The sequence below is a fragment of the Argentina anserina genome, chromosome 3 (assembly GCF_933775445.1).
Source record: "Argentina anserina chromosome 3, drPotAnse1.1, whole genome shotgun sequence".
Lineage (NCBI taxonomy): Eukaryota > Viridiplantae > Streptophyta > Magnoliopsida > Rosales > Rosaceae > Argentina > Argentina anserina.
This window is the reverse complement of record NC_065874.1, coordinates 32,590,160-32,604,370: the sequence shown is the minus strand read 5'-3', so window position 1 is coordinate 32,604,370 and position 14,211 is coordinate 32,590,160. Positions and strand designations below refer to the sequence as shown.

General features: G+C 37.0%; 1 protein-coding gene across 1 annotated transcript; it reads left to right on the top strand.

The window, feature by feature from the left end:
- The first annotated feature begins 4,891 nt into the window (after positions 1–4,891).
- On the top strand, positions 4,892–13,022 carry LOC126789395 (peroxisome biogenesis protein 5). The gene is made up of 15 exons (XM_050515537.1): positions 4,892–5,096; positions 5,190–5,321; positions 5,406–5,565; positions 6,587–6,780; positions 7,035–7,286; positions 7,813–7,935; positions 8,688–8,861; positions 9,107–9,297; positions 9,539–9,785; positions 9,996–10,080; positions 10,256–10,365; positions 11,100–11,324; positions 11,927–11,992; positions 12,284–12,378; positions 12,473–13,022. The coding sequence occupies exons 1-15, from the start codon at positions 4,977–4,979 to the stop codon at positions 12,549–12,551; spliced, it is 2,253 nt and encodes a 750-aa protein (XP_050371494.1). The 5' UTR covers positions 4,892–4,976; the 3' UTR covers positions 12,552–13,022.
- Positions 13,023–14,211: the final 1,189 nt, after the last annotated feature.

The window sequence follows — 14,211 nt, the reverse complement described above, 5'->3', positions numbered from 1 at the left end:
TAGATCGATCCCACTCCCCTAGAATTTACTCCCATTAGTTTTCATCAACATATGAAGAAGTCACATTATGCATCAAAGCATTTAGAGACCAAGACGAAGAATTATAGAAAAAGAAGAAGTGAAAGCAAAAAAAACTTGATTAACATAAAGAAATAAAAAAAACTGAGTCTTTAATGACTGCAATTAATATTCGTGCTTGATTTTAATTAATTGGTCTCAATGATGTGTTAGTATTAATCAAAACAATGGTTAGATTTCTTTTATAAAGATATAAGTGTCTTCATGATTAGATCATTTATATGTAATACTACAAGGTTCAATCGTTTTGTTTCGCTCATACATTTACATGACATAGACACAAATTTAATCAGCTAACAAAATCTACCTCTAACATGTAATGACGATAACTATTTCGCTGCGAATGCGTTTGGGGGATGGAGGCCATTTCCTAGCAAGCTCGCATGGGGTTAAGCTAATGCTCAGATTAACTTGATATCTCCCTTTTGATTGCACATTGTGACTCCTCTTGTTGTCGATTGCGCTCAGCCTTTGCTAACTGCGCTCTCATCTTGTCAAGTTCGGCCTGCAAAGCTGCAGCCTTCTCGCGCTCAACCACCTCCCCCTGCTTACTCTCGGCGAGGTCCTTTGCCATCCTCGCTAACCTTGCGGCGGCAACGGGGTCGGGTGTTGCACTAGTGCCCGTAACAGTCCCAGGGGTGGGGGTAAGGATTATGAAATCTTCATTTGGGGAGGGCAGGGGATGGTTTAAGCTAAGGTCTGTGACGTCCTCCACGTGACCATCGGACGGGTTGGGTGGTTGGGTGGCAGGGAATTAGGGGTGCTCATTTTGAAATGCAATTGCTTTGCAAGGTATTGCATTTGTATCACGGGAACCTTTTGTTACGGTTTCCCACAGACGACGCTAATGTTAATGTTGTATACTACGCTATGACAATACACTCAACTACTCATACACTGACTGTGTCGTGCTCCTTGCCCTCGTTCTTGTCACAAGTAGTACAGCTCGTCAGAGTAGAGACCACGGTGGTGTGGTCTTCAACTCTTCGATGCTTAAGTCAGATAGATAGTAATTTATGCAGAGTAACATTAAGTAGTCAAGATTGTTTATCTTATAAAGTCAAGAGTTTGACCTTTAATAGTTGAGTTGAGGTAAATCATTCACTCATCCTCCGATATGAGACTTAGACTCAGTTTGGGACATATTTTGGGACTGCTTTTGGGGCTACTTTAGCTTTTGGGAAAAATAAATGGTGTTTAGTAAAGTTCCCAAAAGCTACTTTTGACCATAATAGATTTCTCCAACAACTGAAATTCAAAAGCTAGGTTCATGGTGCTTTTGAAACTTGGAAAACCACTTTTGAAAAAAGACACTAAGTTTTTGGAAAACACGGGAGAGAACAAAGAAGAGAGTGTTTAATACATAGATAATAATTGTTTAGCTTTAAGGTAGATAATAATGATTATATATTATATTAGGTTTAAGGTAGATTTAAATGTTAAAGATATTTCCTTCAAAAAAATGTTAAACATAAATTTAGATCAATATATAAATAGTTAATTGAGATCACGACATCCATTTGTAGTTGTTGTAACCTTTTTGGATAGCTTTTGTATTTAGTACAATTGCAAAATATTTTACCGAAATAATGAAAACTCATAGTCTATATAATTTAGTTAATTAATATTCATTATAATCATGGTAATAATCTTAATAATTTTTTTATATCATTTGTGTAATTTTATCAATTCAAGAGCATTGTTTACTTACAATTTACCAAACACCAAAAATAACTTTTCGTTCTCACAACACTTCTGAAAACATTTTACCAAACACCTTAACTGATTTCTCTCACAACAAATCTAAAAGTCATTTTACTCACAACATACTCAAAAGTCATTTTACTCACAACATACTCAAAAGTCATTTTACTCACAGCATAATTGTCCCAAACTGAATCTTAGTCCAGTTGAGGTGTTTTCGAGAGCTTTCTTTGAGATGCGCGTGTGGGGGCGTCTGTAATTGGTTCGAGATGCGGGGCGACTCGTTACACAGTTGGTGTAGCTAGCTCCCTTCTTGTACTGCGGGGTTGAGTTGTTTTTGAGCCTAAGTATGCTAATAATCGTGCTGATTATAGCTAGACATAAACCTACACCAACACGTACGATGGTTCAATTGAGAGAGAAGGAGAGAGGACATATTCGAAAATACATTTGTTCACAATGTGAATAGTCAAGCCAAATTAATATATAGTAAACTAGGTAATGCGCATGCGCGTTGTTCTAGAATTTTCTGGTTGATTAATTTAGTTGTAGTTGTGTTTAGTTTTTAGATTGTCGTGAACTTGTGAAAAGTAAAAATCACAAATGCTAAATCTTAACAGGAACTTCAATTACATATCTACATGTATGCTTCCCGTTGTTACACAGTCATTCCGACTCATTCATGTATTTTAGTATATAGAAATGAAGCTGCCATAGAAGCAATATACAAATTTAGAGTAAAATGGAAGTTACAAATTTAGAGTTTAGTGTTTTAGAGTTTAGAGTGTTTTCCTTTCAGTGATTTTTTTCTCCTAGAGTAAAAATTGATGTTACAAATTTAGAGTTTAGAGTTTACTTTCGGCTTTGCCTTTTAGTGATTTTTCCTATGGTAAAAATGGATGTTACAAATTTAGAGTTTAGTGTTTAGAGTTTACGACTTTTCCTTTTGGTGATTTATCCTAGAGTACAAATGGATGTTACAAATTTAGAGTTTAGTGTATAATTTTGGCTTTTCATTTTGGTGATTTCTGCTAGGGTAAAAGTGGATGTCACAAATTTAGGGTTTAGTGTAGAGTTTAGAGTTTAAGATTTTCCCTTTTAATGATATATGGTAGAGTGAACATGGATGTTACAAATCTAGATATTAGAGTTTAATTTCAGCTTTTCCATTTCATGATTTCTCTTAGGGTAAAAATGGATGTCACCAATTTAGAGTTTAGCGTTTAGAGTTTAGAGTTTACTTTCAGCTTTGCCTTTTGGTGATTTCTCCTAGGAAAAAAAATGGATGTTACATTTAGAGTTTAGAGTTCCCTTAAAGTAAAAATGGATATTATAAATTTAGAGTTTAGAGCGTTTTTCTATTCGGTGATTTCTTTTCTCCTAGAGTAAAAATCGATGTTACAAATTTAGAGTTTACTTTCGGCTTTGCCTTTTGGTGATTTCTCCTAGAGTTAACGTGAATGTTACAAATTTAGAGTTTAGTATTTAGAGTTTACAGCTTTTCATTTTAGTGATTTATCCTAGAGTAAAAATGGATGTTACAAGTTTATAGTTTAATTTCAACTTTTCCTTTTGGTGATTTCTCCTAGGATAAAAGTGGATGTCACAAATTTATAGTTTAGTGTAGTTTTCCCTTTTGGTGATTTCTCCTACAGTAAATATGTATGTTATAAATTTAGTATTTAGAGTTTAGATTTTAATTTCGGCTTTTCCATTTAGTGATTTCTCATAGGGCAAAAATGAATGTTGCAAATTTAGAATTTAGTGTTTAGAGTTTATTTTCAGCTTTGCCTTTTGGTGATTTCTCCTACAGTAAACATGGATGTTACAAATTTAGAGTTTAGTGTATAGAGTTCTCCTAGAGTAAAAATGGATGTTACAAATTTAGGGTTTAGAGTGTTTTTTTTTCGGTGATTTTTTTCCTAGAGTAAAAATTGATGTTACAAATTTAGAGTTTATAATTTACTTTCGGCTTTACTTTTTGGTGATTTCTAATAGGGTAAAAATAGATATTATAAATTTCGGGTTTAGAGTTTACGGCCTTTTTCTTTTGGTGATTTCTCTTAGAGTAAAAATTGACGTTACAAATTTAGAGTTTAATTTTGGCCTTTTCTTTAGGTGATATATGTTAGGGTAAAAGTGGATGTTACAAATTTATAGTTTAGTGTTTAGAATTTATAGTTTAGAGTTTAAGGGGATTTCTCCTAGAGTAAAAATGGATGTTACAAATTTAGTGTTTTAAAGTTTAATTTCGGTTTTTCCTTTTGGTGATTTCTCCTAGAGTAAAAATAGATGTTACAAATTTAGAGTTTGGAGTGTTTTCATTTCAGTGATTTCTTTTTTTCTTATAGTAAAATTTGATGTTACAAGTTTAAAGTTTAAAGTTAGAGTTTACTTTCGGCTTTACCTTTTGGTGATTTCTCCTAGAGTAAACATGGATGTTAAAAATTTAGAGTTTAGTATTTAGAGTTTATGGCTTTTCATTTTGGTAATTGATCTTAGAGTAAAAATGGATGTTACAAGTTTATAGTTTAGAGTTTAATTTCGTCTTTTCCTTTTGGTGATTTCTCCTAGGATAAAAGCGGATGTCACAAATTTAGAGTTTAGTGTTCAAAGTTTAAGGTTTTTCTTTTGGTGATTTCTCCTAAAGTAAAAATGAATGTTACAAATTTAGTGTTTAGAATTTAAAGTTTAATTCTAAATTTTAGAATTTAGAGTTTAATTTCCGCTTTTTCTTTTAGTGATTTATCTTAAGGTAAAAATGGATGTTACAAACAATAGTCCTACTACAATACTATATCTCTAGCTACGCCTAGTAGATTGTACGTAAAATTCTAGTTAAAAAAAAACACAATTGATTCACTTCAGAGAAGAATCACATCACGGTCAGAACTCAACGGAAGAAGACCAAAACACGTTAAAATATTGAAAGAACATCTGATAAGTCTGGCAAATAGGAAGAAAATCGAGGAGTCTATCCATTCAAAAAATAACTGCATTCCGAATCCCAACCATTATTATTATGATGATTATCCTTCATTTCTTTTTATCCCTTTCTTTTTCTTTATTCATATTTATTATTCATACTGATATAAAAATCAAAACCCAGAAAACTAAAAACAAACAGTGGTGGTAGTTGTATATATCACTATACAGGATTAAGGTAGACGAAGCTGTAGAGACCTTCATCGACGATGGCCATGCGTGAGCTTGTCACCGGCGGAGCCGCCTGCGCCGTACCGGGCTCATCGTCGTCCGCCAATCCCTTCGGCAATCTCGCCAACGCTCTTCTCAACTCCTCCGCCAAAGGCCAGGTTCGCGCTCTCTTCTCAATTCCTCCTCCCAATTTCCTCTATATTTCTGATCCTAAACGGCGTCGTTTCGGTTCTCGTTGTTTGGATTTTCAGGACTTGAAGGAGCTCCCGTCTTCGCTGCCGACGAGTTCCTCCGATGCGCGTGCGCAGTTTCACCCCGACGCGCACGGCCAGCAGCTCCCCGGGTCGGAGTTTGACCAGGCCTTCATGCCGCCCGGAGCTCAGGTTTGATTTCTGTGCTCTCTAATCTATGAATTGAATGAGTTTTGTGTTTACTTAGTTTTGTGTGGTGGTGAATTTGTGACGCAGAGCTCGGAGTTTCTTCGCAACTTCAACTCTGTTGGCGGCAATGGAATGCTTGAGAATGCTTGGGATGAGGTTCAAGGCGCTCAGCTTCCTCCTATGCACGGCCCTCAGGTCATGTATGATCGCGGCGGCTCCGCTGCTCAGTTTCAGCCGACTTTGGATGGTATGATTCCTACTCATTGCTACAGTTCTCTAATTTAACTTACTAAACAAGCTTAAATTTTGCGTTTCGTGTAAGAGGTTTTGGATTGAGAAATACATTTGGATATGTGAATGTGAGCTGCTTTTAACTGTAGTATTTGTGAAAGGATTTAGGCCTCGATCTTAGGAAGAAGCTCAAGAAGTATAGCTTAACTTTGTTGTTTTTAAATCAATTTATGAAAGAGTTCCCAGCTAGCAGTTTAAGATAGTTCGGGGAAGTAATCAATATGCATCCATGACTGAGCTAGAGTATTTTGAAATTTTATAGTTCATCATGGGAGGAGTAATAGCAGTTTTGCCACGTTTAGTTTTGTGGCTTGGGCAAAAGGTCTGGAAAAGCTTGTGTTGGTGCTTTTGTGGTTGGGTAAGGCTTGGGGTAGTACTTTGTGGTTAAGGAAAAGGTTTGTATGAAGCTTCTTTATTCTAGCACTAGTGTGAAGTAGATAGGTTTATGTACCGACTTCTCCACCTAGCAACCCAAGCTAAGCTTTTAGGCTGGGAACTTGACTCTTCCAGGGATGAAGAGTTCACTTATTCACCTGTATGAAGTTAGGTTCTCGATGACAGGGGAAGTAATAGGAGTGCGATGTAGAATCCGTAGTAATATCTAAGATGCTTTTAGGAATGTCTTATGTTCAAGATTGGTTAATTTAGGAATTATTAGTTTCTAAAGTTATCAGGTTACTTAGTTATATTAGGAGGTTGTCTTTCCTAGCTGTTTTAGAATTTTGATAACTAGTTCTTATAAATAGGAGCTTTGTATTGAGTTAAGGTCAGACTAAATATTGAGATTATTGCTTTCTTAAACCTCCTGTTCTCTATCCTCTTACCTATTCTTTCTCTACTCTCCTTCTCCTTTCAACCTCCTCCTCCCTATTTTACTATATTACCTCTTATTCACCTGCTCCTGCATCACAGTGACTATCTTCAGCGGTGAATGGGATCCATTTTTCTAAATTCTCTGTTACAATATTGTCTTGCAGGGCCACCGCAGAGAGTGCTGTCAAGCTTTTTGCACTCATTTGTTGAAAGTAGCCGTGGCGGGATGCCCTTCCGGCCTACTCAACTTCCGGTGTTAGGATTGTCTGCTGGTGACAAGCAATGCATACGTGATCGCAGCAGCATCATGGCCCGACACTTTTTTGCAGACAAGAGCGAGGACTTTATAAATGGGCAGGTTAGAGATTTCATTTTTTTTCATTTCTGCTGTGTTATTCGGATAATTTTGTTTGCTACATAGGCCTTCAAGGGGTAAACCAACCGTGATGAGCATCGTTGTGTTTATGTATTGACTGATAAAATATGGTTGTCCTACCTCCTCTTTTTTTTTTTTACCATGGTAGATAATTTTTTTTAGACATGTCTTGAGCAATCATGTTGGAGTATAAAATTATAATGTTGCCGACTAACTTTGTACCATTTATTTTCCAGGTAAATGCACTTCTAAGCTCACTAGATATCGACGGTGACACCAATAGTAAAGGGCCTCTCCCTGTAAGGTTCCGGGAACTAGAAGGCTATTGGAACGAATCCCAAGCTATTCAGAAACCTGGTGCCCATGCTACAGATGGGTGGGTCACAGAATTTGGCCAGCACAGAGTAGATCGTGGTGATCCTAATGTGTGGGCTCACTCATTTGAGCAACAACATGGTGCCAATGGTTGGGCTTCTGAATTCGAGCAGGTAAAGTAATATTGTTGCTTGTATTACAGGCACATTGTAAGTGTTATTGATCAATGGTGGACCCTAATTGATTGAGGCAGAATTTTACTAGCAAGTAATTATGCAATCAGAGCGGTTGGATTAAGAATGGGTGAGGATTGTGTATGATGTTTCATATCTTGGTTTGGCTGCAGTTGAGAGATTTTTGTCCTTTAATTGTTCAGATTACCCTGGGAAATGAATAAATATGATTTTAGATGTCGGAGCAGGGATCTTTGCTGAAGAAGACACAAGATCTTGGAAAGTTGTGATACACCATGGACAAAAATCTAAATGTGATAAAATATAAATGTGAAGATTACATGTTTTGACACCTTAATCTCTTTAATTTGTGTCGCATTAATCTTTGAATTTAATAGTTCAACTATTGCGTTCTTTGTGTATTGGCTGCTTGTTCAATTCATTATAAAATAACGGATCCAAGATTAGAAATGATTTCAAATTGTGTGATGGTGCTGATAGATATACGTCTCTCTGCTGGTTGCAGGAACAATCTCAGATGATGTCTGCAGATCATATGAGAGGTGGAAATATGGCAAGCTTAGCTGCAATGGAGCAGACCCGTATGCTTGCACATACCTTAGCACAGAATGAGGACCCAAAATTTCAGGTTTGTCTAATATTCAAATGAATACTTGTGCCTTCATTTTTCAGACACACGTACGGAGGTTTTTAATATATTGGACCATCAAATGATTTTCGGAAGCTATCATTCACTTTCCTGTTATACTCATGCATTGACCTTGTAACTGACTTTTCTTGTTTTGCTTAATTAAGTGATCTATCATACTCAGATTTTGGGATTCTATATCTAAAGTATGCTTTACAAATAATAGCAAACTGTGTTCCAGTAATAAATGACCTCAAATGGCTACTGAATTCTGAAATATCGACATTGATGGTTGTAATATATTCATGTCCTCAGATACTGACCTGTGAAATACTGTAATAAGTAATGTTCAGACCCAAGTTTAGACGTTCAGTGCTTTAAAAATTCAAAGCATTGAATACCCAAGAATAGTTAAACACTTGAACATAATAACAGTTTCCTATAGATTTCAGAATTGTTCCAACTTCTATCGTTGTGCTTTACCTGCCTATAGAAAATTGTGCGGTTGTGCCATCGACCTCTGCATGGTTTAACCCTTGAACATTTGGCCTGAAAAAGGCGGGGGGATCTTAATCATAACATTTAATTTCTAGCCAAAGTATTTCTTACCCCCCGATTTGTCAATAATTATATTACAAATGCGTTTTTGACTTCCTCACATTACATATTACTTTTCCTAAATTTTTATATTGTTTATTAGTATAACAAAGCTTTTGTAATTATTGTTCACATATCTGCTTTGGGGCATGCAGAAGTCAAGGTTTCTCCAGTTTGTATCAAAGATGAGTCGTGGTGAACTTATTATTGATGATAATCAAGTCAAGCAGGCCACACCATCTACTTCTGGGGATTGGGCAGGAGAATATCAACAGCAGTACAATGCCGGTTCTGATTGGGCTAACGAATATGTGCATGGGGAGGTGGAGGTAGGAGTCTGGTCTGAGTATGAAAAAATTGAATCTGTACTTCTGTCTTTCTTTCTTTCGCCTCTTGGTCTGTGAAAGTTTTTTTTTTCATATGGTAGCGGGGTCACAGGTTGAGATTAATTTTGATTTATAACTACTGTTCAAAATCACCAAACATGTATCTAAGTGCGTTTTTTACTTTAAATTGGTGTGCAATGTGCTAATATTGACCTTTAATTTTCTGCTGCCTTACCAATGGCTTTCAGTTATCTCGTGCTAATCAATGGGCAAATGAGTTTGGTTCTCAACAAGATCAGCATGGATCAGTTGATGATCAGTGGGTGAATCAGTTCTCTAAGTTGCATGTTGATGACTGGGCAGAGGAATTTGGAAATCAGGTTGGTGAAGGAATATTGGGGGACGGGTCTGCTGATGGCTGGGCTAATGCATATGATGAGTAAGTTGACTTTCTAATAGCTGGAAATATTATCCATGTTTGACTTTACTTCTTTTGCATGCCTGCCTTGTGGAATCTTTTGTGTGCTCTCCTTTTACTTTAGATATGGCTATTGATTTATAAATACATACTTCCGTGGCTAATTTTTCTTCTCTCTGTGATCATGGGACTCTTATTACTCATGTTCTTCGGCCATTGATTTTTCCTTCCATATCACGTAATTTCCTTGATCCTTAAATAGGTTCCTAAATGAGCAAGTAGCTTCCAAATCGCGATTGGATAGTTCAAGGGGCGTCTATGTCTTTTCTGATATGAACCCTTATGTTGGTCACCCTAACCCATTAAAAGAAGGCCAGGACATGTTCCATAAAGGTCTGTTAAGTGAAGCAGTGCTTGCTTTGGAGGCTGAAGTGCTCAAGAACCCTGACAATGCTGAAGGTTGGAGGCTACTTGGAATAGCTCATGCAGAAAATGATGATGATCAGCAGGTAGTCCTCTTTTTATAGTTCAGAAACTCTTGGCATATTTCTTACTACAAAGTACAACTATTTAAAACTATTTAATAGTTCTGTAGATATATGTTATTTTATATAACTAATCTGTGTCTATTCACAACGTCCATTTATTGACCCTTTAATTCATCTATTTAATCATTCTTAAATTCATAAGATGATAATGTCCTGAATTTGATTTTGCAGGCTATTGCAGCCATGATGCGTGCACAGGAAGCTGATCCAACTAATCTAGAAGTGCTTCTTGCTCTTGGAGTGAGTCATACTAATGGTAAGCCGTTCCTTTCCCAGATGGATATCAGTAGTGACCAGCCATTTCACAAAGTTTAAGTAGTTAATAATTGTATCAAATTAATGACTTTCCCTGCAGCTTATAAACTTCAAGAAAATGTGATTCATTTCTTTAGAAACAATCTACTGGAAAATAAATAAGACTATTATTGCAGAACTGGAGCAGTCAGCTGCTTTGAAATATTTATATGGATGGCTACGTAATCACCCAAAGTATGGAGTGCTTGCACGACCAGAATTGTCAGATTCTTTGTACTATGCTGATGTAAGTACTGGCCTCTATAATGATCATTGTGATTGGTTTTTTTATTCTGTATATAAGCTTATCAATAAAATGGACACATAAGTGGATCTGGACATATATATACAGACAATTGAGAACAAAGCCAATCCATGCAGTCATGTTTGGTCAAATTTTTTAATCTTTAAACATGTGGCAAAGGATAAGGAACCCATAGGGTTTATTTTTGTAGTTACTTGTATCTCTTATCAAGAAGCGTAAAGGGATGTACCTCTTTCCCATGTAGACAGTTGTAGGAGAAAAGTAGTGACTTGCTTGATTCATAATGTTCAGTAGCAGCAAATTCATAATGTCCAATGAGCAACAAAGATAGCCTGAGCGAGCATTCATGAAAAAAAAGAAAAGAGTTCCATTGTCTCCTCCATAGTTCCCAAAATTCCGATTTTTTTCAGAACTTTGGATATAGTTTGTTGCAGCTATCTAGAGGTGTGAAGTTCTAAGACAATTGCTGATTTAGTGGTTAGTCTTGTTGACCATATAGATGGTATGGAAGGCTAAGGCATCATAGAGTCTATGAGATGAAAAAGTGATGGCCAGTTCGGTGAGGGATTCCTTTTTACCCAACTGCATTTTTGGCCCTGTTCATTTTTCAGTCCACTGAACAAAACTACTTGGCATTTAAAAAGATAAAATTTTTAATTAATGTTTTTTTTTCCAGTTTTCCTTAAGCTTATAGGTATACATTTGGAAACATACAGGTTGCCAGAACTTTCAATGAAGCTGCTCAAATGTCACCTGAGGATGCTGACGTGCATATAGTTCTTGGTGTCCTCTACAACTTGTCAAGAGAATATGACAAAGCCATTGAGTCCTTCAGGACAGCTTTAAAGCTGAAGCCGCAGGATTACTCTCTTTGGAACAAGCTGGGAGCAACACAAGCAAACAGTGTTCAGAGTGCTGATGCAATATTAGCTTATCAACAGGTAATTTGTCTCATCAACCATTAGAAACTTGTAGGGGTTAATGGTCATTGGCATCGACACACCTTTTTATTTTTCTTGTGTTATACTTTGCATTTTCAACTTTTTGTGGGTACTGCACAATTTTGCTGCCGCAGTTCTGTTTTGCTCACAAGATTTGCAAATTTAAGGCTCTAATATACCATAAGTTACCAAAGTCCTTAACTGGAGAAAGCCTAATTATAATAGTATGAGACAGCTGGTCATCATGGGAGGGCCATAATATGCCCCCCTTTTCTATTTTCAATACCCAGGAAACCCATGTATGCACTTCTTAGGCCCAGCTCAAAATTGTTAGCATATCAAAAACCTAAAAGGTCCTCATAGTTGATCCGTTGTATTGGCATGCCAGAGCTAGAAACTTGCAAAGATGGACTTTAGAACTTAGTTTACCAGTAAATTTGTCGTGTGATTTGATGGATACAGACAACCGTAGAGGAGGAACACTTGTTTCTATTAACACTGCGTATCTAGTTCATTTTTAAACTGACAATGTCAACTTGAATACTTAATAACATCAAGTTCATAAATAACTTTTGATATTTTGTGTATCTTTTGATGTCTAGGCGCTGGATTTGAAGCCCAACTATGTTCGTGCATGGGCTAATATGGGTATTAGCTACGCCAACCAGGTTTGACTCCATGTTGTGTTCATGCTCATTATAGCTTTTGAATTCAGATTCTTGTTGGTTTCTACTTCATTATAATCAGGCACTGAAATATTTATGATTCTTGAAGAATCAAGCTACAAAAGCCAGTCTTGCGCCTGTATCCATGTGATATGCGCATCCTTAACCTCTTAGGATCAAATGGAATTTGACCGAGATGGCATGTATATTCATAGTTCTGTAGTTAACTGTTAATGCTCATCTTACTATGTTGCATCGAGCTGTTATTTATTTCTTATTTGCTTTTGTGTATAGGGTATGTATGAGGATTCCATACGCTATTATGTTCGAGCTCTTACCATGAATCCAAAGGCAGATAATGGATGGCAGTACTTGAGGATTTCTTTAAGGTATGATCATTACAAGAACAGGGATGCATAATCTATTGGTTATCTGTCAATAATTCGATACGTGCATTTTACACTTGCTTCGTCTATGTTGCAGTTGTGCTTCTAGGACTGACATGTTGGAAGCTTGTGATGCTCGGAATCTGGACATTCTCCAAAAGGAGTTTCCATTATAATATGCACCTTCGTTTGGGTTGATGGATGAGATTAAGTGGGTTCATTACTGAAATGAAAACCTAATTGTGCAGCCTCCTGTAATGAAGTTGTTTCAAGCGATTCACATTTATGGTACATCAGATTGCTGCTATTTTAGCAAAAGTCCTGCCGGTTCACTTGCATCATCCATCAGTGGAGAAGAGTCAGATGAATAAGCCAAGCAGCTAGAGCTTCCGAAATAATACGGCAATGTATAAAATTTCTCATGTACATGGTTCACACACCAAGCGTAGCCATAGCTTGCATATGAAGAAAGGCCATAATGGAGGGACTGACCCCCCTTCTTTTAGCTGCTACAGTTAAAATCTTTTTCCCGAGCTATAGAAATCTCAAATTTGTGGTAGATGGCATTAATTTCAGAAATAAAAGTGACATAATCTGTTTACCATTTTGACAATAGATCACGCCAGATTTCATCTTTTGGAAGTCGACGCTTGGGTCTCACAATCGTAGCTTCTATGCAATAATCTGTGTGTTGCTCACAGATGTAAAAATCATCTTGGCGACATGGGCGTACATTTGGTATGGACGCGTTGATGTTCCTGCGTCCCATTCTCGTTCATTTATGCTGACCATGTCCGTGTGCGCAGAAACCCGAGCGAGTGTGGCTTCTCATCAAATCACTGATTTGTTGCATTGTGCTCATAGTGGTGACGGATAGTGCGCAACTGTGCAAGTATTTACATTTCCAACTGTGAAATAATGCATCTGGAAAACATACTATTGGTTCACAAGTTCGATAATTATTCAACTACAATATACGCATCAAGACATTGTTTCTTTCGCGGAAACTAATCATCAAAAAAGAAATCATGGTTCCATTCTTGCATTTGGGATGCAACAAAACAGGAATTACTTTCCTAATGGAAGGGGAAAAGTCTTTCTCAACTTCTTTTTTACATTTTTTACTCACAATCCAATATTTTTATTAATGATTCTCCTTATTATACCAAACACCGCAGTGTAATGTACTTGGAAAATTTCATTCATTTTCGTCATCTTTCCCTTACCATAAAAAATACTAAGGAAATACTTTCATTTCTCCTAACCAAATAAGGGTCCGATTCTCAATTTTGTGACACGCTGTAGTGTAGCTAGGGTTTATGTGCTATGCAGATAGGGTTTGCTTTGGTTTGATTGATGTGGTTCTCGACAAATTCGGAACCTCGGTCGTGGTGCTTGTTTGGTCAGGAAGAGTCAGTGGAAAGGGGTTGAAGCAATTTGAAATTGGGTAAAGCAGTAGTGTGTGGGGGGGGGGGGGGGGGGGGGGGGGGGGGGGGGGGCACTGGGGCCTTTTTCAAATTGTTCCAGGGGCAGAACTGCCATTTATCAAAAACACATTGATGGAAAACAAGAAGCGGACAGAGGTTGCTTGCGCAAATCTAGCAGAGTACTGGAGCTGCTCCTCTGCTACACAATAAGCAAAGCTCGAAGAGAAGGAAAGCCAAAGAGAATCCACCACCATCTTTGATGCTCATATTGTACAAAGCAGACACCTTTTCTCCTCATTCTTTGTTTCCCGTATTCATTTGACATCATTATGTTATGCACACCAGAAGAAGAAGAAGAAGAAGAAGACTCAGCCAATGCAAAGCAAGCCCACTCCTCCTCTCCATTTTC